This window comes from Coffea arabica, chromosome 6e, assembly GCF_036785885.1.
Source record: "Coffea arabica cultivar ET-39 chromosome 6e, Coffea Arabica ET-39 HiFi, whole genome shotgun sequence".
NCBI classification, from domain to species: Eukaryota; Viridiplantae; Streptophyta; class Magnoliopsida; order Gentianales; family Rubiaceae; genus Coffea; species Coffea arabica.
The window spans coordinates 11,537,093-11,561,735 of NC_092321.1; the positions used below are offsets into that span (position 1 = coordinate 11,537,093).

General features: G+C 36.1%; 2 protein-coding genes across 4 annotated transcripts; one reads left to right on the forward strand and one right to left on the reverse strand.

The window, feature by feature from the left end:
* The first annotated feature begins 2,339 nt into the window (after positions 1–2,339).
* Positions 2,340–8,290, forward strand: LOC113697248 (preprotein translocase subunit SECY, chloroplastic-like). Of its 3 annotated transcripts, none has more exons than XR_011816925.1 (9): positions 2,340–2,635; positions 4,071–4,225; positions 4,315–4,700; positions 4,789–5,088; positions 5,195–5,284; positions 5,972–6,095; positions 6,274–6,406; positions 6,503–6,605; positions 6,741–6,780. XR_011816925.1 is itself a non-coding variant. In XM_027216789.2 (8 exons), the coding sequence occupies exons 1-8, from the start codon at positions 2,421–2,423 to the stop codon at positions 7,969–7,971; spliced, it is 1,659 nt and encodes a 552-aa protein (XP_027072590.2). In that variant the 5' UTR covers positions 2,342–2,420; the 3' UTR covers positions 7,972–8,290. The 3 variants fall into 3 exon arrangements, 1 of the variants encoding a protein (XP_027072590.2); XR_011816924.1 differs by having other exon boundaries at positions 6,274–6,357; XM_027216789.2 differs by lacking the exons at positions 6,274–6,406; positions 6,503–6,605 and adding an exon at positions 7,747–8,290 and having other exon boundaries at positions 2,342–2,635; positions 6,673–6,836.
* A 382-nt stretch (positions 8,291–8,672) lies between these two features.
* LOC113697246 (cyclic nucleotide-gated ion channel 17-like) lies at positions 8,673–17,254 on the reverse strand. Its single transcript, XM_027216788.2, has 7 exons — positions 16,912–17,254; positions 15,876–16,431; positions 12,783–12,995; positions 12,361–12,662; positions 11,379–11,490; positions 10,192–10,428; positions 8,673–9,754 (listed from the first exon to the last, which is right to left on the reverse strand). Exons 1-7 carry the CDS (start codon positions 16,938–16,940, stop codon positions 9,026–9,028), a joined length of 2,178 nt encoding a protein of 725 aa, XP_027072589.2. The 5' UTR covers positions 16,941–17,254; the 3' UTR covers positions 8,673–9,025.
* Positions 17,255–24,643: the final 7,389 nt, after the last annotated feature.

Consider the following 24,643-nt stretch of genomic DNA (forward strand, 5'->3'; position numbering starts at 1 on the left):
GATTTGAGGTTTGACTATTTATTTGTCCCTTTTTTTATTATTATTATTTTGGTTTGATCATCTGGGCCTGCATCTTATGCATTGAATGGTGACCAATTCGACTAAGACCAGCTAGTCATTTATTTGCCTACTTGCACAAAATATGCATATTTTAGAGGAGAGTAAGAAACTTGACTTATTTTGGCCAAAAAACGAAAAGGGCTAATGAAACTAAATAAATGCTGCAAGGTAGTCCAATTTATGAAACTAATACATCAGCAAGACAAAGTTAGGGGAAAATTTTCATTTGATAAAGAGTCTTTGCAAGTTATAATAATGTTACCCTCATGGAGAAAATTGTTATCAAGTATATAAGCAGTTGAATGAACTAAAAGTGAAGCTGATACAAGGTGGTGTGAGCCTCACACAGAACTAATTTTGATTCAATCATGAACCTCAGGAGTGGGTGGAAAACACAGGCAGGGGGGAATTAAACTGGAAAAGCTAATCGATTAATCCCCAAGCTCTAGCCTGGATCAGTCAGGTAAGATACATCCAGTGCCCAAATTTTGGCTTTTGGAGCACCATACTTGCATAAACAATTGATTTGAGATCTGGGCTCCGACAGAATCAGGGGCAGTTTGAGGTTCCTTGATGACAGTGTTGGAAAGACTTGAAACTTGAATTGTTTAAATATGTTTAAGACTGCGTATTTATCAAAATGGTTCTTGATAATCTGTCATCCTGCACTGCCACATGATGCAAGGGCAATCCTGTAAAGTCCTATAAACAGTGCTTGATGACAACGATGAATATGTTGATATGGGAATCTATTTGATAATGTCTTTAAAAGAAAGGCGTGAGGTGAAGGAGGATAATGTATTTTAAATAAAAAGCAGGCAGAGCAGCAGAGATCTCCACCATTCCTGATTGGGTTGTATTTAAAGGAAAATTATAATGTCTGTTTGGGTAAGGTTTTCCAATAAGGGGACAATGGCTATAAGGGCAAGTAATGCACTAAGCTGCCCCCACACAAATCTCAATTATTATCTTTTCCCAGTGTTTGTTTGTACATACATACATGCTAATTAGGGTTCTAGGAATGCCAATTACCATGTCTGCGTGTTTTTTTTTCTTGGTTGTTTTTGTGTGTTGGGGGGGGGGGGGGTGGGGGGAAGAAAAAGAGGAAGAAGAAGAAGAAGAATGGATATTGATCTTCATGCATGTCAATGAAATGATACACATAGAGATGAGGATCTATAGATATTATGAAGAGCTGGCATAGCTTGGCATCACTTGTCAACTTGTCTCTTTATAGCATTTGTATTGAAATCAAACAACTTGATATGGCAATTGATGCTATCTTGGACTCCCTCCACATCATATCTTCATCTTCATCTTGATGGGAACGTGAAGTGACCCTAATTGGCCTACTTCACGTTGCCTTATGGAACGTGACTCTGCATAATATTCAATTCTTCATTAAGAAGGCAGGCTGCCATGTAGTAGTCTTGACACCTTCAATATGCTCTTACATTAAAGAATCCAAGCAAAGCAAGCTCCAGAGTTGAATTGATGATAATACACTAACAAGACATCTTTACAGTCCAAGAAAGTCAACTCCAGCTAGCTGCTGCAGCTGGGATTACAAGAAAATGCTTTGGTTGGTTTCTTGTTGGGCCAGAGAGATGGTACTTGTTCAAGTTGGATCTTGAATGTGCAACAAAAAAAAATTCCATGTTCTGTCAGGAAAGGTTTGAATAAGCAACACCCCCAATTAGAGTGGTGTTGTTCTGCCTATTATCCATTAGATTGAGTTCTACTCTCCATTTTTGAGATTCAGCATCAGAATGGCCTACTCGGATTGTATTTTGTTGCGTGATTATTTACATGGGCCAAACTATAAGCCCTTAAAATGTATGTCTACCCGTATGAGGGCATAGGGGCCTCCTACAAAACTCATTTGTACTCCTACTATTTCTCTCCATATATGTTAATGTTACCTAGCAAGACAAGAGAAAAAAAAAAAAAATCACTAGAGAGCTCCAAGATATCATGGTCCGATTCTAGAACAGATTAGTCAAAATCTAGAATTGTGATAGTTAGGATTAATTTGATATTTATACTTTTCCCTGTGCAGTGGGTACTAACCATGGGCCAAGGATGAGATGGGTATCCTTTCAAATGTTTTGTGCTCATCGGCTCCTAACCCTGAAATGTGGATCAACTGATCCATATTTCTATAAAAGGAGGGACCTATGGGCCTCCTACTTTCTATTGGGTCCTAAATTCAGTCACTATCTGTGTCTGATGTGCTTGGGCTGAATAATTGGATCATGAACTTAATTGTGTGAAGAAGGGGGTAGTGATTCCTGGGATCTGCAACTGCAAGTGAAAGGCGCAGCAGAGACTGGTCCCTAGTTTGCAAGAGGGAAGGGATAATGTTGATTACGGTCAGAGAAGTTTCTTCGCTTAGCTTCAACAGAACTCTCATTCCATTCGGATTCTCCAAGCAAAACTTCTCAAAACCCAATTCCTATTGTTACGATTGTTATAGGACCAAGGATCAGAAGAAAAACAGCTCCATTTCAGTATGTAGAGCTGCTCTTACAGTTCCAACGAAACCCGGCGCTCCTACCAAATCGTCATCGTCGAGGTACCCCCTTTTTTTTTTTTTCTCTTTTGTCTTTACAAATTTTTGAGTTTTTTCTTGTTTAGCTTTCCTGCAAATGGGTTCTCTTGATTATCCTCCACTTATGTTGTTCCATCAAATTCTTGGCTTTGCCTGCAATTTCAGCTGAAAATCAAGTTTGCTAAAATGTCATTACTCTGAACTTCAAATTTGCCTATACCTTAGTACACACTGTGACAATAAATTACCCATTACGACTTCAACAATGTCAAATCCAAAGTAAAATTTCTTCCTGGAAAATTACAGATATTATATTTTGCTTATTGCCAGTTATGAGAGACCGCTATAATCATGCATATAAGAATTTTTGATATCGTAAAGCAAGCTTTTTTTTGTTATAGCAAGGTTGTTCTATACAGCAATTTCAGCTATTCTACAAAGACCTCACAAATTCACCAGTAGTATACATGTTATGGTTTGAGGGTTGCAGATTGTGCTCAGGGATTTTACAACTGACAATCTTATTTGTATGTGTATAAACGGCTGCATTGTTTCAAGCAAGCCATTCTACTGGTAGTGGCGGATGATTAGTGGATTGAAAATTTACATTTTTGTTAGCAAGTATAGTAGCAGAATGACTACCAGTATAGTGGAATTGTAGCACTGTTGACCTTTCTGGTGGAAATGCTTAATGGAGCTTGAAAGTTGATAATTAAATTAGGTAGAATGATGCAAAATATATAAAAAGCCGAAAAGAATCAGAGATTTTGTAAGAAACTGAACTACAATGCCCTAATGACTCAAGTCTTGAATGTCATCTCTTGAAGACGATGGTAGTTAACTTGTGGAGATCTTGGCTGGATTTTGGGAAGTTTTTGTCATCTGGTGTTTATAAAGTATTCTTCCTTGGGAAGGAGTCTCCTTAGTAGAATTAATCAGTGGGAAATTAAAAGCCCATGATCAATGATCATGGCATTTAGTGTAAAATGTCCCGTTGATGGACATATGAGAATTTGCATGGGAAATTAGAATGTCCTCCATTGTTGGGTAGATGGTTTGTATACATGTCTATCTTAGACTATTACTTTCTTTTCTGATTAACTGTTAATAATCTTGATTAACTTGGTGTTGCCTGGCAGTTTGGTCATTCTGATAGTTGATTATCTTAGATGACCTCTCTTTCGACGAACATCTGATCATTACTTGTAATGTGCCACAAAGATGGCGCTATTTTGCTCAGAACATTGTCTTTGTGCTCTGTTTTTGACATTTTGTTGCTTTCAGTTTTGTCCTTAGAAATCCTATCCCTGATTGGGTTAATAATTTGAGAAAGTTTCTCCTTGGGGCTGGAAGTGTTAATATATTGGGCTATTCTTCTTCTATGAGTGATTTTTCTCTGTGAATTGGCTATGTGTTGATATGATTTGCTCATGCTGATGGTATATTTTTGTAAACCCAGCTGCGAGATTTCCTCATTTGACCCTTTGGGCATTAGTTCAGACAGATTATCAGAGCTGTATGCTGCTTGGGATAATGTTTTGGGCTTCCTTTCTCAAACATTTGAGAGTTCTTCAGGTACCAGGAAGGATAGAGCTTCGCCAAAAGGGGTGGCAGGTTTGTTCATAGTTTATAAATCTGGCATGCAATATTTAAATCACACCTGCAGCTCTTTGCCTATGATTAGGGTTCTTTAACATTGCCAGCTGCAATTGAAGACACTCGCATCGACTTTGGAGATTTCTTCAAAGGCCCATTGCCAGGAAAATTTCTCAAACTCTTAGGATTTTTGGCCCTGTCACGTCTAGGAATTTATATTCCTCTCGGTGGAGTAAACCAGGAGGCTTTTGTTGGCAACTTGGACCAAAACAGCTTCTTGAGCACTTTGGATTCGTTTTCTGGAGGTGGCATTGGTCGACTTGGAATCTGCTCTCTTGGAATTGTGCCATTTATCAATGCGCAGATTGTTTTTCAGCTTCTAACTCAGATATACCCTAAGTTACAAGAACTTCAAAAAAGAGAAGGTGAAGCAGGAAGAAAGAAAATTCAACAGTACACTCGTTACGCTTCAGTTGGATTTGCCATAGTACAGGTAACATATGTACCAAAGGCGTGATTTGTTCCGCATGTATCTTTACTGATGTAATACAATTAAAATTTCTGGCACATGTCTATTGCAGGCAGTTGGACAAGTCCTATTCCTTCGCCCTTATGTCAATGACTTCAGCACTCAATGGGTTCTCTCTTCTGTTATATTGTTGACTCTTGGCTCCGTTTTTACAACGTACATTGGAGAACGGATCACTGACTTAAAACTTGGAAATGGCACATCTCTTTTAATCTTCACAAATATCATCTCTTACCTGCCAGCATCATTTGGAAGGACAGTTGCACAAGCATATCAGGATGGTAACTATGTTGGTCTTGTTGCCATCATCATTTCCTTCTTCCTTCTGGTCCTCGGCATAGTGTATGTTCAAGTAAGTGCTTACTTTTAGGAATTATTTAGCAGTTTTTTGTGTGTTTGCTTATGTGATTGAGTTGATAAAGCAATGAGTTATAACGGTTTCCCAAACAAAATCTCAGGAAGCTGAGAGAAAAATTCCAATTAATTACGCGTCCAGATATACTAGCCAAACTGGTGGACTTCAAAAATCTGCATATTTGCCCTTTAAGGTTTGTATCTTTCTTTTGCATGTTTCTTCCTAGTAATTGTGAATGTGATGGTTATACCAACTCAAACTGTAAGCCTGTTGTACGATTAACAAATTGGTAATGATATTCAAACACCCTTTTAGCTTTTCTAAATAAGCCTTTCATTTAAAGAAAGAGATGATTCTCTTGAAGTTATTACACACAGAAAAGTTAAGCTCTGCATGGAAACAAAGCCTTCTGAGGTTTGTATTCCAGCAAAGTAGATGTGCTGTTGAAGGGATTTGACAACTTCTTCATTCAACCTAAGGCCAGCCTTGACATGAATGGAAGTTCGATCTGCTCTTTATTTTTTCCCCTCTTAATCAACCTAAGAAATAAGCCATGGTAGTTTATAGACCCCCATCTTAAAAGGATACAAACAAATTTTCCCGCGCTGTATTCTTGGTAACGCTTCAGTGTTGTATAACACTTCCAAATTTGCTCTGATGCTTCACCTCCTTGGTTGTTTGGGTATACACATACTTATGATTAGGTCTATAAACTGTAGATAACATGTAATGGTTTGCTCTTCCAGTCAATGGTATATTGTCTTGCCCTTTTAACTTTGTTTGTTCTTGCGTTGTTTTTATGTATGCAATTTAGACTACAAAGTTCTTTTTGTGTTATACATTATGAACCTGCATCACATTTATTGTACTTCTGAACCAGGTCAATAGTTCTGGAGTGATGCCAATTATCTTCTCTACATCTTCACTAGCTCTTCCTGCTACACTGGCTCGCTTCACTGGTTTAGAAGTGCTGAAAAAGGCTGCATTATCCTTGAATCCTGGGGGTAAGATGCGTAATCTAAGTTAGCCATGCAAATGCAGAGTTAGTTCACCACATTTTTAACTGCTTATCAAGTTTTTGGTTTGATTTTACGTGTATCTTGCCTATAAAACTTTACTCCTGAAAAGTTACAAAATGAATATTTTGTTATAGTTTGGTAATAGTTAGTTTTGATTGTATAGAGATTCTTCTTGTGACAAGGAAGGGAAAGAAGGTGCTTTGGAGCAAATTAGGCAAAGGGAAGAGAGAAGAAAAGTTTCAGTGTGGTACAGATATTAGCTTAATAAAGTGCTAACTTGAAGGCATATAATAAGTGTATGGAGGAGTTGCTAAATGAGTTTGATGATTAAGATTTAAAGTGAATGCTTTGGTGATTTTCTCATTATTCTAATATTCATAATCTTGTTTTAGTGGACTTGAGAGCAAAGGCAAGGGAAAAGATAAATACAGACTAGCATGTCACAAAAGAAGAAACAAAGAAAAGAAATTTGTTGATAATCAGCATCTGGAACAAGTTGGTTTCTGTTTCTGTTAATATATCATTCAGCTTGTGGGTGACTGACTGAACCTTTTTCTTTTAGGTTCTTTCTATCTCCCAACAAACATTCTTCTGATTGCCTTCTTCAACTACTATTACACTTTCCTACAGTTAGACCCAGATGATGTTAGTGAACAGTTGAAGCGACAAGGAGCTTCAATCCCACTTGTCCGTCCGGGTAAAAGTACTGCAGCATTTATAAAAACGGTAAGCTATAACCACATGCAACTTTTCATCGTTAGTTAAATCTCTTCTATTAACTGTATATTTGATTATTCAAATAGTAGTATCATGTTCTAGCAGAATTCTGACCTTGTCATTTACTAACATGTAGTGCTGAGTTAAGAAAGGAGTTGCTGAGAAATTTCATAGTCTCTTGTCGTGTAAACAGTTGTGCAAACTTTCTAAGTGATTAGTCAATTGAAAACTAAGAAACCTGAAAAAGTGCTTTATCCAGTTGAATGGTCGAATTATTTTTTGCTAATTTGGTTAGTATTCATTTTTACATCCTTTGAAGATCACCATAACCAACACTTCTTGTACATCCTTCAAGCATGTTTAATATAGAGATAAGTTTAAGCATATCTAATGAGAATTATTTTTGTGTTCTTGTAAACCAAATTTGATACTGCTTGAGGGAAACTAAAAGGTTTTCTCAGAAATTCTTAATGATGTTTAGATTTTTGCATAAATATAATGAACAATGATGGAAAAGGAGGGTAAAACAGTACTATGCGTTGTTCTAGCTGAAAGCTTAGTTGGTTGGCAGACAACCAAGAATGATCTCAAAATTTGCCAGCATTTTTATCTGGCCATATGTATAAGCATAAAGTACAGATTACTGTAAGACACCAGAAAATGAAAATTAAATTTTCATAGTACAACTCTTTCCCGATAACTTGTACCTCTGGTGATTCAAAGGTGGCAGATTTACCCCATCAGTGAACATAATATGGGTTAAGTTATCCTATTGCTGAGGTCATTGTCGATTTTGTGATTCCTGCACACAAATTATAGTATGTTGTGTCTCTGTCTTGCACAAGGTTTTGATAGCATCTCTATTGAGTCAGAAAAAAACTAATTGATGTAAATTTGTCCCTTACCATCAAATTCTCAGGTCCTCAGCCGGATATCAGTTCTTGGTTCAGGATTTTTGGCAATTTTAGCCGCCGGTCCTGCTGTGATTGAACAAACAACAAATCTGACTGCCTTTCGAGGATTTGCAGGAACGTCAGTTCTCATCCTTGTTGGTTGTGCTACAGACACTGCAAGAAAAGTTCAAGCAGAAATAATCTCGCAAAAGTATAGGGACATTGAGATCTATGACATTGGCAAGTACTGATTATAAGAGAACAGTCAGAGCACAGCTGGTAAATGCTGCAGATATTTGCATCTTAAAAGTCAGAATACAGTTACAGTAATTAGAGTTTCAACTGAAGAGTTCATTCGTTGTGTCTATGTATATTCTTGCTCGGCCGATGGATAAATTTTCCTTTAAAGCTTTTTCCCATGGATCTTCATTATTGTGCTTGACGAGAAGAGAAGCCCTTGAACATGTAAAATAGTACGTAGTATTGGCGTATAGTTGCCACATCAACATTACAGAAAATTTGATTTCTAAAGTTCTATTGGATTTTAAGAGAGTATAGAGATTGAAGACCTGTGAACAGAATTACCGCTCTCATTCGAGAGCAAATGACACCTGGTAATTTATGATCATAAAACCAAAGCTACTCGTTACTTGTGGGGAAAAAAGTCTTGTGGGAAGCAGCGTGCAAAGTTGGGGAGTAATTTGATTACTTCAACTAATGTCTAGCTAAAAAAAAAAAAAAAAAAAACTAATGTCTAGCTAAAATTAGTGAAGACTAAGCTGTGAAATATACAACAAATGACACTTTTCTGGAGATATCAAGTTTTCTATAATTGAAAATGTTACTAGCGTTTTTGGAAACTCCAGATGCATAATTCTCCAGGGCTGTTCAGCGTTACTAGTGATTTTGTGGGAAGGTAACACAGCACCGCATGATCATATGCTAAAGTCTATTATGTAAACTATTATCACTTATCACTTAAATTTCATACAATGCATACATGTTAAGTCTACACTTCTTGCCAGACGCAAAAACCAATGTCAGGCATGCAGTTACAAGACCGATGGCAGCTCAGTATTCCTCCATTTTGCACCAAAATATTCTAATGAGATTTTTACATCAGTTTGAGCAACAAAGCCAACGATCACATTGAAGCACTATACTTAAACGTCCTTATGCACCAGGGTGGTGGAAACCAGATTATGGACCTCAAACTGGGATATTTCCATCTTATGCAAACATCTGTATGTGTCTGCCTTCGGCATAAACTCTTGCTGGCATAAATATCTAACAGCTGATGACACGCTAATCTTCAAGCTCAGCCGAAAAGTCAGGTTCTTCGGGTTTCTGTAATTTAGGCAATCCTCCACCTTTAAGCTTCTGAGCTCCTCTCCTTGTGCTTGCAGCAAATCTTGAGGCTAATATTGTAACTCCAAGGTGTGATTTTGCTGGATTGGAGTTTGAATTGGCGGCCGAATCACCTTGTTCCTCTTCGTGCTCATTTTCATCTTCTGTCCTTCCATCTAGAGCAAAGGATTCCATTGCAAGAAGATCTTTTGCCATCATCCTCCTCTTATGTCGTCTCCAAGCAGCCTGTATGAAGCAGGCAGCCCATCTTCTCCAGTGGTGAGAGTAGAACCGGAATGTATGCTGTAACTTCTTGCTATGAAGTCGTCTAAACTGATTAGCAACAAACTTGAGATCTTCAGCTCGCAATGCAAAGGCCTCTACTTCGATAAGTGCTCTAACTGTCCTAGTTGAAGAGGGCAAGTTGATAGTTGACTTAGGAAGTAAAGCCCAAGCAAGTAGCTCCTCCCCACAAAAATCTCCAGGCCCCAATGAAATGGTATTGAAAAAACCAGTCCGTCCCCCATTTGTAGTTGAACTCTCAAGTCGCCCTCTGATAATGAAGAGCATCTCTGTCACAGGGTCACCCTCCCGTACAATGTAAGTACCCTCGGTGCTCAAGGAGGAGACTAGACGTTCACATATTGCATCAAGCAACTGATCATCCATCTGGGAAAAGAATGGGACCTAATATACAATACAAGGAAAAACACAGAGAAAAGGGTAGATTAGCTGGAGCAGAAGTATTTGACATGGATAATTTAAACGAACACAAAGAATGCCCTATGACATGAATGGAAGGATTAGGGGACGTGACCTGTCCTGGACAGGCATATTTGTACTAACCAACCATGAATGGCTTAATTATTTTACAGTTTAGAAGTTAATCATGAGATGATAAAAGACATAAACTTGACGGGAAACTAGTGATTGAGGATTATGCAAACTAACTCTTTAAAACATTTTATCTCTTCTCTAAGGCTGCTTTTAACTCATCTCTAAATCTAAATGCTTTTCAACTGGACTGCAGTAGCAAATTATGGAGCACATAGTTTCTTCCTATATAATGGCTTAATCCCACACCTTTTATAGTTTAACAAATTAAGTTTTCGAAGGAACCTTACACGCCGAACAAGGTCCAAGCAGAGGTGGCGCTGGATGTCACGACGAAGATCAGCAGGTAAGCCACGCAGTGTAGCTTCTTCATCTACTCCTCGAGTTGCAACCCACTTATATTGAACAAATCGTCTGACACGCTGTCTAAGATCTTCAGGGAGTTGACGATGTCTCATCCACTCTTCAGTGTCTCTTCGCTTGAGTCTCCATTCCTCAAGACGTACTGTCAACGACTGCAGATATGTCTGCATGAAGAAAGATCAATTATTCAATTTACTTTCCAACACAAAATAGATAGAAATAATGAAAAGCAGGAATTCCGGTTGCTAGTTATTTGTTCATTTACCATCGATATTAACCAGCATTGAGTTGATTTTCTGGACTAGTTATCAGATATTAGGATCTCTTCCAAGTGTATTATCCTATTAGTCTATCTAGACTAAGACTTATGCTCGAGCTATAGATGCCAATTCTACGCGAACCAGCTCAGCCAGAAAACATCTAATGCACAGCCTTCTGTATGTTTCAAAACATCAGAAACTAAAGTAAAAGCCTACCAGTACATACACCAAATTCCAATCACAAGAATTATGCAGAACACCTTGTCAAACATCAAGACTTTGACTGTGTTTCCAAAGTTCAAGAATCAGCATCCATACAAGTGTAACCAAACCAAGAACCAAAACCATTTTATACAATAATTTAAGATTTTATACGATTATTTAAGAAAATATTAGGCTATGTCCTCAAAAATTCATGTCTGAAGGATCACCATCTCGCATGTCAAGGTAAACTTTAGTGTGTTAAGTAAAATGAGAGAACAGCGTTTAACATGATAAGATAGTTGTACCTAAAAGTTGGAGATGCCAAAAAGACAAAGCTTGCTTTAAAAAGCAAGAAACAAATAATAAACAAAACAATAAAACAGGGGGGGAGGGTTGGGTTGGGTGGTACGGGGGGAGGGAGTGTAAGCAAGAGGTCTCGGGTTCGACTCCTCCCGCTTACACTAAAAAAAAAAAAAACAACATTCTGCCAACTATTTCAGACATCATCTAAAGCTGCATTTGACAACTTGATGCAGCAGGTGCATAAAAATAATTTTTCTAAAAAGATCAAGATAATTCATCAGAGGATCAGATAATCAAAGTCAGCAAACATCAAATGAAAAGCAGTCAAAGGTAAGCGTTTTTTATACCTGCATGTTCCCAATAAGATGTGCAAATAAAACCAGACCCAAAATGGCAATAAGTATGGCAAATAATGTCTCCCCAATAAACGTACTTGTCGACAAGTTTTGGCCATAAGAACTGAAAATGAGGAGAAAATAGAGCTGTTAACATTTTCCCCAATAAGTATGGCAACAGGTATCACAAGCAGAAAGCACATGTAGCATGTGTATATGGTGCGCCAATCTGAAATTTCCATGATCTCAGTATCTGGTTCTTTTTTATAGCCGTGTCAGATTTGATGAAAAGATTAATAATTCAGTCCTGCATATTTTCCTACCCAAACATTATGCGGCATCAACTATTTTGGCCATTGAAACAAACAAGACTGCCAAACCCCAAAACAGGAATTATTTTCTGAAATATGACTTGAGTACTTTTTCCTGGAATTTGTATGCTGGTATATTTACATGATATGTGTTGTTACACTTGTTTAAAAAGCATCGAATGTTCAATCAACATCTAAATTGTCTTTAAACTTTGTTTATTCTGATATTCATTGCTCATACTGAAAGTTTCTATAATCAGCATCTTCTGCTGTTACCATACCCTTACAAGGCCGGATGCTTATGCATGTTATAATAGCATAACTCAAACATAATATCCAAAAAAAAAAATTATGATGAAGAAGAAGGAAGAACAGAGGACAGAGAAACATTAACTTAATATGCGCTATGTGTGTTTCAGTATGACATGGTGACCTCCATATGGGGCTATGTGCTTTAGCCCTTGGCAAAAGGTCAAACTTCGAATCAGTTTTGCGTTTCCAACAACTATGGTGTATGGTTTAACTTTAGATTAATCATAAAGCCTAAAGGCTAAAGCTCAATTCAAGCAACCACAAAAAACTGAGAAATTTTTTCACAGGGACATTTGATGTAAACTATCTCAAAAGGTAAAAGAATAGAGGTGCTTTTCCATTTTTTTTTTTTAACACTAGAGGTAGCATACCTTAAGTTCTGCAAGCCCCACCACAAACAGTAGAAATACTTCTCAACAAAACTTGAGGAGACAACATTTTTATCTACTGCTTTTTCAAATATTCCATACTTGAAATCAGTATGTCCATTAGGATCACAACTGCTGAACACACTTGTGTTACTTGCCCAAGTGATAAAATCATTGGATTCAGGAGCATCACAATCCAGATAACCAAGCAAACATTTAACTGGACTATTTTCCTTTCTGCATTTTGATTTCCAGCAAGACGTGTATCTATCAACGGATAGTACATACCATGCTGCCCCTAGGACCTAAGAGAACAAGTTTAAGTCATAAACAGGGCGAAATAATCAAAACTCAAAACTTTAGGGGAAAAAAGAAAAAAAATGTAAACATATTAACACAAAAAAGCATGAGTCAGAGTAACGTACATGGCTGGCCAACATGTAGAGTAGTAAATTGTATGCAGCTCCAGCCCAAGCAGTTTTTGTGACTAATCCAGTTGCTTTAATAATTTGTGAACTTAATGGGAAAATAAGATATAGCCTTGGTATATACTGGAATAGGACAATCAAAGTAAGGGCATTGTTCTTGTGATTAGCTTGCTGACTTCTTGTTGCTGGTATAATGAACCAAATGACAATCTGCAACATGATTGTAAATCAGAAGTGTTTCATTTATTGTTTCACTTAATACTTGAGACTGAGAGAGAGGAGACAAACACAGAGAGAGAGAGAGAGATGAACGAGACAACCAGCTCACGAAAGAGACAACAGCTCACAAGAAAGTAATACCAGGTATCAAGTTACTTGCGCCAATTTATCATGATAGTTTATTAAGAGGAATCAACTTGATGCCAGCTTTTCCCCAAGACTAGAAAGTTATAAAAAATGGAGGCCGGTGTTTAAGATTTCTTTCAAATTGCTCTAAACCCTTTCATGACTAAAAGATCTTATACAAAAAGAAATAAAAAAGATGGAGGTGCCGACCCAGGTACAAGCATATTAGCTGGACACTTTCAGGGTGCTCTAGCTTTAATATTAGGACACTATAGACCACAATACCATCGTTCAAGATTGACATCCACCCATTCAGAAGCAACTATGTACTATACAAAGGGAATTCTGGTCCCAACATATATTCTCAAGTGCTAGCTATTTGGTGTTAAAGGGAATTCTGGTCTTACATGCCGTATTCAACCAGGAAGCTTAAAAAAAAAATAAAATAAAAATTTAAGTGCAGCTGTCCTATTAAATTTACTATTCGACACAAATTCTTCTCATCCCTAATCACTCTATTCCACCTCATCCAGCTTATCCGGCTTAAAACCACATTTGTAAGCCATTCTATAGTTCCCCTCCAGTGAGTTCCATGTCTCCCGTAATGACACCAACAGCTATACATTCTTCCTCACAAGGGCTTCTAGAAGGTATTGATGTCAATCAGAACACCACCCTAGAAGGTGTTATGACAATTTTCCAATCAATTACTTCGTACTTTCTCTTTCCATCTGGTCCTTTTTACAGGAACGCTCTTTCCATTTTCTCATTTTTTCATCCAGTGAAACAAAATTTGCAAAAACAAAATGTCTTACCCTCCTCTTGACCAAACTCAAAAAATGATGCTTTGAATTAGACCCACAAAATGTCTGTAGAGATGCATTAATTAGGTGCAACTTTATTCTTCTGGTAGTTAACATCAGTTAAAGTGGCTGAAAATACATCCCACATGAAAGAATTGATTTCCCAATAATTAATTAATCATTTTCTTTCTTGCATGATGAAATTGTCTTCTCATACTTTAGCATGCTAGTGGGAGATGGACAAATGCAGATAGATGACAAAAAGGAGTTTACATACTTCCCTCTTATTACAGGTAAAGTATTTGCACAATCTTCTAATAACAGGAGCAGCTAAGCAATGTGCACCCATGGAGAAAAATTGCAGAGCATTCACAACTATGTTGTTTACACTCAACTGTTATACTCTAAGGAAGAACATGCTTCAAAAAATATTATTTGGCAATTTACTAATTTGATTAAACAAGTAATCCGACATGGCCCAGTAACTTCCATGAAACTGATTTTAACCCATGAACAAGGACAATGCAGACAATCTATACTAACTGAGCCCTTTTGACGCCAAGCAGAGCCTCACACACTTAGGCCCTGTTCTCATTTGTAGTAGATTTTGCAAAAGCTGATTACTGAGAATTTGCAAAAAGAAAGAGCAGATTAAAGGATGATTGTGTGACCGTTGTAAAGAAGCTGTAAAAACTGATTGTTGATATAAAATGACTGAAAGTGTCGTTAGATGCTCAAAATCATAATATTTCAAGTTGTATAAGTAAATGTCTTCTACTTCATATGTTTTTTGTATAAGATTGAATTTAACAGTTATACTTCTTATATCAAAAAGAAGTCATAAAAAGTTAGACATTAAATATGAATTTTAATATTACCCTCGATATTTTTGTAGTTTGAATAAGCTTGGAATGGTAAAATTATCCAATGAAAGTAGATCAACTTAAGCTTTTCTTGGGCAGATTTCGATTTTTAGGTTTTTTGGCCAATGAAAAAATAAAAAATCTAAATGCAAAAGTGAGAACATTAGAAAGAATTGATTTTTCAAACCCAAAGAGGTGAAATAAATCAAATGATAACAATCCCTTAGGGTCCATTTGGTTTAATTGAAATTGTTTTCCATTTGAAAAATTTTTAAGCCAAAGTCATTTTCCAGTAAATTTTTTTAATTATTTTTTGATGTTTGGTTTATTTTTAAAATATTCCTCCACGAACTAATACTCTGAGAATTATCTTCTGCATTTCCTTCTCTTGCTACTCCTCGACCCCACTGAGTCCCCTTCTTCTCTACTTGAATCTCAAATATACACCACTCTTTTGATTCCTAAAACCACCACCTCCACCTCCTCGACTACTTTTAAATTAAAAAGTGGGAGATATTTGACAAAGCTTTCTTCAGTGGAAGAGATAGGAAAGCATGGGGTTCTGGGAAAGACTGAAGAGAGAACCAATACTGTTAACAAGGATCATTGGGCCAGTGGCAACAGGATTGGTGGATCTCTCGCCAGAGGCACAGTAGTTTCTCACCTCTGTCTCAGAAATAGCTGCTCCCAAGGTTGAGAAGAAAGTGAAATTCGCTACAAACAAAGTTTTTCTAGTTTTTCTATGAAGGGTTTCAGGTTTTGTCTCAATCAACCAATTTGTAAAGAGCAAGATTGGAAAACAACTTCACGAGATGCTTTTGAAAGCTGATTTACATGGGAGGATGTGTGAATTATTTTCCTTGTGAAAAATTTTAAAGAATACTAAAACAACCAAACCAATGAAAAATGAGAAATTATAAACGAAACTAAAGATGTATGTATGTTAATCCTAGACAGCGGGGTCTGAAATCATAAACCAAACTAAAGCTGAATATGCAACGATTTATGAGACAAAATGTTATGAATTAGGCTATTTAGATATGCTTAGAGTTGAAAGTCCATGTTGTAACAAGAAGTACCTGTGGGAGAGGAAGTGTCGCAACAAGATCAATGAAGAAGTCTGATCTTATATATCTTTGTGCAATCTTCTTGGGATCCATGACAAGCTCACCCCTACCAAAAACCCTTGAACTTGGTGCTACATAAGCTGTCCTAAACTTAATAATTACATGTAAAAGGTAGAACAAATCAGCAATCGTTCGGAAAAAGGTTACAACAATTCGCAGATTCAAATCCGTCTTCACGCACAATATTTTCTGCTTTTCTTCTATGCTAGGCAAGTAAAAATACAATGGATCAACGAACAATGCCACCAGGCAAGAAACAATGAAAATTCTATTCCATGTTAGCACAATGTCACTGCCTGGATCAAGTATTCGCTTTCGCAAAGGTTCATGGTCCTCACTGAACGCCTTAGACCGCCCAAATCTAAAGCTTTCACGGATTTTACCTCCGCTATTGTTATTCAACAAAGATGATGAAAACCTATATCCAGAAGTTGACTTATCTATTCGGGAAGACTCTGTACTTCCACTCCATGAAAATCCCTTCTGTTGCTTTGCATCAGAATAGAACCTAAGCCAACAAACAAGCACAAACTTCAGCAATTTTCTCTATAATTGCGCCAAAATCCCGGACAAAAATCGGAACTTTCCCTTGTAAATGTACAACCAAAAAGAAAATCTCTAAATATAACACCTCTTAAACTTATGCTGCCAGTTACAGCTTCAGTGTTCTCAGAACCAAAACTGGAAACAATTGAAGGCAAAATTACCGGTTTTACATTTTCTTTAAAATTCATTTCCAGAACAAGCAATATTTGAACTCAAAGAAGCAAAAAGATTGCAACCCTCTTCGGTAAGAGGAATCAAAATCCAATCTTTGGATTCTCCAGTGTTAACAGAATAAGATTTTCTGCCAGAATATAACCAAAAAAATTCTAGCTTTTCAGTTCACTTTCCATTTTCAGCTCAATTTCCAGTTCAACGATTCCACAAATAACTGAACAAAGAATAACAAGGAAACACAAAAAATTGTTAAAAGTTAAGAAAATACCTCACAAGCTTTTCTTTTTTCAGCTCCATCCCACAATTATTGCTCTGAAACTGAAACCCTCTATCTTTGTTTGGTGTGAAACTGAAAACTCTTCTCTCCCTTTGAAAAGAAGTTTCGCAACAGTAAAGTAAAGAAGAAGAAGATGCTGAAATGGCCCCAAAAAATGGCCCTCTTAACACTAACTAGTATTACAATTCAACCCAAAAGAAAACGCAAAAAAAGGGAAAAAAAAAAGACATTTATTTTGGAAGTGTCAGACTCAGTTCTTTGTAGGCTCCAAAATATTGCGGAGAAAAAATGGGGTCGAGTCTGACAATATTTTGGACCTCTTGAGGTGTGTTTGGTCGGTTGGTTATTTGGTTGTTTTACGGATTAATTAAGGTAATTGACAGTCATTAATGAGGTATATTTGTTGACTAGCACATATATATTTAGTTCTTAGGCAGATATAATTAGTCAAGGATTGTTGACCAGTACTACTCAAATGAAGTAGGAGCATAAAAGAAGAGTAAATTGTCTAATCGGCCCCTAAACTATAATTATGATCCGTTCTTGACCTCTTAACAATATTATGAAATTTGTAACCCCTCAAACAAGTTAATGCATAATTTTTTTGGTCCTCATGTCACTTTATACCATTTTAAGCCAACGAAACGAAGGAACAATTTTATCTCATTATAAAAAATGAACGCAGGAATGGCGACTAAAATTATGCGTTAATTTTTTTTTAAAGTGTTTAAAAGTTTTATAATATTGTTAAGGGACTATCATCGAAATAATTTATGGACCGACTGTGGAAAGACTAACCAAAAATGAAGTAATCAAATTGATTTGTCAGTGAATTATATTACAAGAAAAGAAAAGACCAAAAGAATTGATCTGCCAATGTCCAATGGTTTTCTTTGGCACCTTTTTTTTTATTTTTTTTTTCAACACAGGGGTGTTCGGGCCAAGACCCGAAGGCGGCTTGACTAATCCCCTGCGCCTGGAGTACAGCACCACCCCAATCGCACCCGGGCGTTAAGTGAGGTTCGACCCCACGACCTGCGAGTGCCGGAAACACCCACAGACCGCGTGATCTAGCCCGGGGGTTTCTTTGGCACCTTGTTGTTCAGTCGCATTCACGCCTGGGACCCGGCAGAATTTGTGAAAGATTGTCAAGGAAAAGGAAAGTGCTGGCAATGGCAGGTTGACCCCAAGAGTGGAGTCTTTCGCCCTTTCCCTCGACTTTATTTTGGTGAGATCTATACTAACTTCCATGAGATTTGTCATTATTGAGACAATCTCCACATGTTAGCTACTAGGGAATGGAACCATTATGGATTTGCTAAATGAGATAAGGCTGAATGAAAGATTTAATCGTGTTTTCTAATACATTAAGTTGTGTATATTAATGAATGGCATTTGTTAAAGAAAATATAATTGAAGTATCTCTCTCATTAAAAGAAGTAAAAGAAAGATCTCTCTCATTAACTTCGTCAAAGTTCTTGAGCTAATGTAGAAGGAAATGAGGGGGAAAGCAACGGAGACGATTCAATCAAATTCTCATTTTAAAAGGGTAAATTTCATTGTGTCATTTTATTATTTAGTACTTCATTGCCCTCTTATTGCTCTGTACAATCCTAAAAAGTGAATACAAGCCATTGTAGTTGTTAGAACTTAGAAACTCAGGGGTGATCATTTCAGTGTAATTTTTATCCTTTTCCCCTTTGATTTTGGGCTGTACCTTTTAAGTTGAACTTTTAATGTGCTAATTGAAAACACAACTAATTCGAGTTTCTTTAAATAATTTCCAGTCACTTGTTATGTTAGTTTTTCCTTAATACCATAGTACCAATACATCAATAGCTAATTAGAATTTTGGAATAGTCATCATCCAATATTTTTCTCAAGGGTTTTTCTAACGAGTGTCCACCACATCTAAAATTAATTTGCTCTTGCATTTATATACTTTCCCTATTTAATCTTACATACCCTCTCTTGTATTTATTTATTTTTTTAATTAATCTTATATTTTTTAAAATATAATACCTGAAATATATTTTAACTAATGTTTAATGGGCATCTGTTAGATAGATCATTTTTTCAAATGCTCAAATATCAAGTCCGCATGTGAAAATGCCAATATTTACAATTTTGACTGAATAAGCGCCAGGATTAGTGATTAATGGCGTAACAGATGAGAAAGTGGGAAATGGTACTTTTAAGTGCATTGGGCCATGCCAGTCTTTGGGTCACCACTCACCAGCCCATATTGACTTAGACTTGCCATCATACCTGCCTCACATGATTTTTCTCCATTGACTTTGGATCGAACTATGAAAGTTTTAGAAAAATTAAGAATAAAATTCTTTTTTCTAACTTCGAACTTTTTATTCCAATATCAATTTCTTGTAGGGGAGTGATATTCACATCTCAATCCGCACATTGAATAAAATACCATTTTCAAAGAGGGGTGAGAAGTTATTTAGGAGTGTGAATATCACTTACTTTTCCTTCTTTCCTTCCTTCTTTCTTTCTTAAGCTTCCTTTTCTCTTCTTTACCAGTTTTCCAAAACCAAAACGGGCTTAACAATCTGTGTAATAGCTAAGAAAGGTTCGAAATTATTGTGCATGGAGGGGCACAATCTGTGAAATTATTGTTTGTTTGGATAGGGTATTATTTGAAATATTATTTGGAATAATTACTGTAGCACTTTTTATGATGTGATGTATGTGAGATAAAAAAGTGATTGGGAATATAAAAAGGTGGGTTGGAAAATGTGTTTATGATGCAAGCGAAATATTATTTGGGATAAATTTTGTATCCAAACATTCCCGATCGGTCCTTCAGAAAGACAATTAGCAAAAACTCCCGTACTAAGAGAGTAAAACCATGGTGGAGAAGAAAAAACGCTCCTTCAAAATTCACAAGCTACTTGAGACACTTCTTTGAAATTCAAAAATGATTTCAGAGAACAGCTATCTACAAGCAGATTAATAGTATGAATGATCCTTTGAATTCCAAAATCTATTAGCAAAAACTTCTACACAGTTTTGCAGTAGTTTATTTAGACTATGAATGATAAACTAGTGATTTTGATGGAATATACTCGGCAATTAAAAACAATGTTTATATAATTAGATCCATTGCACTGCTCCCCTTTCCTTCCTGCATTCCAACTCATTTTAAAAAAAAAAAAAAAAAAAAAAAACTTTGGAGCAATCAACTATCCAATTCGTTTTAACCGAGACATAAATTGTTCTAAATATTATTGGTGCAAATTTTTTATTAAAAATTTCAATGCCAACATAGAGTTCAACCAAAAAATATATGATTTAGAACTTTAATATGCAGTCGACACTTGAAGTAAGTTAGCAATCATAATATATGTAGGGTTTGAACTAGGGAAAAGGGAAAAAGAATATATGGTTTCCTTAAAATTTTGAATTGGAGAATGGATGAAATTGATTTAGAACGTAACTAATTTGGAATGGACGAATTATAAGGTAATAGAGAATATGTAGTTTCCTTCTATTTTTTAATTTGTAGACTGGAAACTTTTTAATTCTTTGGTAGGGATGGATTCAAAAAGGAAAAAGAAAAAGAGTAGACAACTGTAGTGTACGTCAATCGTGGACAATGAAAGCAATTCAGATGTAAATTTCTAATTTGTTTAAGGGATAATTTCAGAAACCTCCCCTAAGGTTCTGACAATTGCAGAGACCTCCCCTCAAGTTTATTAAATTACGCCTACCTCCCTTGCTTTTACTATTTATATAACAATATAGGTCCAAAAGGCTATTTTTGTCTCAAAAATCCTAAACTACCCTTTTTGTACAAAAATAAAATAAAAATTATTTTGCCAATTGTTTTCTTCTATATTTCAACAAAACCCACTATACTAACAAACTAGTCTAGCAAATAGTCTAATTCCAAATTCTAAACCCAAGCAATTCCATTATCATAGGAATGGATGGGATTAATCAAGTTTAAGAGAAGGAAATACATAATTATGACTATAGAGATCTTCAAGAAATTCATTTTGCCAAAAAAACTAAAATTTTATTTACAACTAATCACAACCCAAACTTCAAACCCAATGCCCACATCTTCTCAAAACAAAATAATCTAACATACTATCAAATCTCCAAACATGTTAACGTCTTAATATAGAGAAAAAACTTCATCTCCATAACGAAACCACAACCAACAATTGTCAAGCATAAAAATATATAAATGTACTTATTAACATCATAAAAATTTTTTGGATGGATGATAGATAAATTAGCAAATTTATCAATTTCAATCCATCTTCCTCTTTTGGGCAATGATTGCATTATTTGTTCCATTATTATTGTGTGTCTCTTCATCTCTTTTTAGTTTGACCATGAAATCGAATTTTACTTGAACCATCAAATCTAATCCCTCAACTAAACTTGTGATTTGGCAATTCTAAAGAGAAGAAAGGAGGAATAGAAATATCTAGTAGAGTTTGAGGAGGATCACTTGTGGTGTGATTGGTTGCAATTATAGACAATGGTTGGTTGGTGGTAATTTGAGAGCGAGTCATAGGATGAAGGGGTTGATGGATGAGAACGAAGTGACAGTAAGTGAGAGAGAATCGTCGTTAATTGTAACTTGTAAACAAGATAGTCGAAAGATTATGTTTCTTTTTCTTTATTTAATCTCATTTCATTATATTGTGAATTATTTATTAAGTGAAGGTCATTGTACTCATTTTATTGTGATAAGGGAGGTAAGTGTAATTTGTAAAACTTGAGGGGAATTGAGTGAAATTATTATAAACCTCAGGGGAGGTTTGTGAAATTATCCCTTTGTTTAAAGAATGAAAATTAAAAAAAAAAAAAATAGAGAACTCGTCCGTGCATAATTTAAACGCTAACTCGGCCTTTATATAAACAAAACATGATGATAAAAGCTGGTACTTTCTTGCCTTGGACGATTTAATTGAGATTTTATCACTTTCCGGACACATTTGGCAAAATTAGTGCGTGAAAACTGAAACGCAATCGGCCCCGCCTTGGTTTCCCTTTTACTATTATTATGTTGTAAGACAAGTGCTTTTTTTTTTAGCAAGAGGTATCTTCTATCAATATCATCTTCCTCACGCAGCCGTTCTTAACTTTGCGGTGCAGAAGACAAAATTACAAGTTGTATACAATTGGCATTCCTTTTTTCTATGCTTATTGCACCCTTTATCTTTTTCTTTTCTTTCATTTCTTTATTGAGCTCCTCTTACATTACATGCAAAGTACGTAATCTCCTCTCTCTCGCTCTTCTTTTCATTTCGGAGGAATCTGCTTTGGTCTTATTGTGTTCGTGGGTTTGGTCGGATGGATGAGGGGGTAAGGTGTTGGGGCACATGGCCATGGAGGGCTGTGTGAGTACTTTTGCATACAGATGCAGAGTCTTCAATCCTGAGAACTTGGCCCGTTTTGAAACGTGGCTGCTCTGGACACTTTCATGTACTAGTACTACTTTTTTTTTTTGAATTCCCTTTGAAGTTTCTTCAGGCAATCTGCTTGCTTCAGTCGAAATATACCTGATGGAAGGTTTTTGTAAACAAATGTTGATGGTTAAATCTAGTGAAAATTGCGAGAATTTCATGAGATGATAGGGCCTGAAATTACTAGTAAATTAGATTGAGGGAGGATTGAAAAGTTAAAGAGGAAGAAGAAGTGAGATCAATTCTTAATCACGTCTTATTATCATACCTATATTTATACCTGTATTATATACATGTATTTATACCTGTATTATATATAGAGCGAGATAAGGGGTTTGGTGTAAATATTTTGTTGTCATTTTGTGTGTGTGTGTGTGTGTTTTTTTTTTCTTGTAGAGACTGATTTTACTTTAACTATCTAAATATATGGTATCAAAATAACTATCTATGAGCGTCAAATTTAACTATTTAAGCATGTTTCTTCTAAACAATGGTTTGTTTGGACAGTAGATTATTTGGCCAAATATATTTACTAACATCACCATTACAATTTTCAATACAGCTTTTTATCTTTCCAATTACCTTTTTATCTCACATACATCACATCACAAAAAGTGCTACAGTAATTATTTCAAATAATGTTTCAAATAATACCCTATCCAGACAAACCAACATAACGATCATTTTGCAAAACCAATTTAAAAATTTGTGAGATAATCATCACTTGTATATACAGTCCGCATGTGAGATTAATCATTTTTCTTGTGAGATATTTTACGGCTATACGGCTGCTTTTGACAGAAGAGAAGCAACGAATAACATCGGGACCGGATCAATCAAATCTTGGGGAATTAATTGTCGTGTGCTTTTGACACTGGGAGTACATGGGAAATGGGAGACTCTAGTGAGTTATTTCTTGATTGCTGTAAGCAGCACGTGCGTTAGGAAAGGACTAGAAAGCCTGGAATTATATGCGGATTCCTGAAGATTGTGATAAATTCTGCATTTCCGTTTGTGCGATGCACCTTCATTGCGCATCCTCCTGTGGTTGCTTGTCAGATCAACATGGAACCTACCTTGCCTTACTGATGAATGGGCTGTAAATGAGCCTAGCTGAACTTGAGTTTTGGCCTTGTCGAATTGATCTCGACTCAATTTAGCTAGGTTCGAAGTTCAAATTCGACAAGCTTTTATTCTAAAATTTAGTCTCAAGCTTGAATATAAGTTCGAACGTAGTCGAACTCGAATGTGAATCTATTTAAGCATAAACAAAAATTTAAAAAATTCATTTTTAAAATAGATAAAATAAACACTTGCCCTACTAAATAATAAAAATATAGGAGACATACATGTAATTTTATAGCACTTAAAATATAAAATATAGAGTTCGATTTGACCCGATTATTAATAACTATATGTATATTTAAGCTCGACTCATCTGACTCTCTAAGTCAATTCGAGATTGAATCTAGCTTTGATCGAACCGATTCACGAATGCTTGCGATTTGGCTCGACTCGTTTGCTGCCATATTAATATAATATGATGATCATAATCATGTAACTCATCTTGCTGATCTACGAGGAGGTAATCTTTGTTTCGTGCTCCACACATGCATGGGGGATTCCAAGAGAGATCTGACATTCGTCACGTTTAAGGTTTCAAAATTAGGTGATGATGGAGCCGTGGAAGCACTTTCAGATTCTATGTTTTAGCGGCGTGAGGATGTGAGGACATTGACTTGGTCCATCGCCAGCACATATATTCCTATTTTCTTCAACTTGTGCGGACCTGTCCAGCTTGCTGCACTGCAGTACCAATGGCATAGAGATTTCTTTATGCCAAAATTGTCTTCTTCCTCTCATCCGCCTGGAAGTTTCTCTGTGTCATTTATACCTCAGTATCTAAAGCATATGGGGGGGGCTGAAGATTTCAAAATCTTGAAGCATTCATCTTATGTCAACTCTGCAAGTCAATTTGTAAAGCTTGAGACATTTGATTTTGAGCTGTAAGAAGTGGCAACCAGACTTGAATAGTTTTACCGCCATTGATCTCTTTTATTATCATTGTGGTACGAGCTTTGAATTTCGGCTCTGATGCTAGAAGAAGATGCACATACGGATAGACAGCATTTTGCCATTTATTTCCTTTTTCTTTTCTTTCTTCTTTTCTATCTAATCAGCCTCCTATTCAACCCAGTGGTTCAGTTATTTGTTTGGACTTGGATTGCATGCATGAAGAAAAAATTTATTAATCAACTGTAGACGACAGAAGAAAAAAAAAA

Bases quoted from the DNA above. Each gene is read 5' to 3' on its own strand.
- LOC113697246 (XM_027216788.2), bottom strand. From the start codon at position 16,940: ATGGAGCTGAAAAAAGAAAAGCTTGTGAG. The intron at 10,429-11,378 runs GTATAAAAAACG...TTCTTCATGCAG, and splicing joins ATCTTATTGGGAACATGCAG to ACATATCTGCAGTCGTTGAC. The intron at 9,755-10,191 runs GTAAGGTTCCTT...ATTGTATATTAG, and splicing joins GCTTGGACCTTGTTCGGCGT to GTCCCATTCTTTTCCCAGAT.
- LOC113697248 (XM_027216789.2), top strand. From the start codon at position 2,421: ATGTTGATTACGGTCAGAGAAGTTTCTTCGCTTAGCTTCAACAGAACT. The intron at 2,636-4,070 runs GTACCCCCTTTT...TTGTAAACCCAG, and splicing joins ACCAAATCGTCATCGTCGAG to CTGCGAGATTTCCTCATTTG. The intron at 6,837-7,746 runs GTAAGCTATAAC...TCAAATTCTCAG, and splicing joins CTGCAGCATTTATAAAAACG to GTCCTCAGCCGGATATCAGT.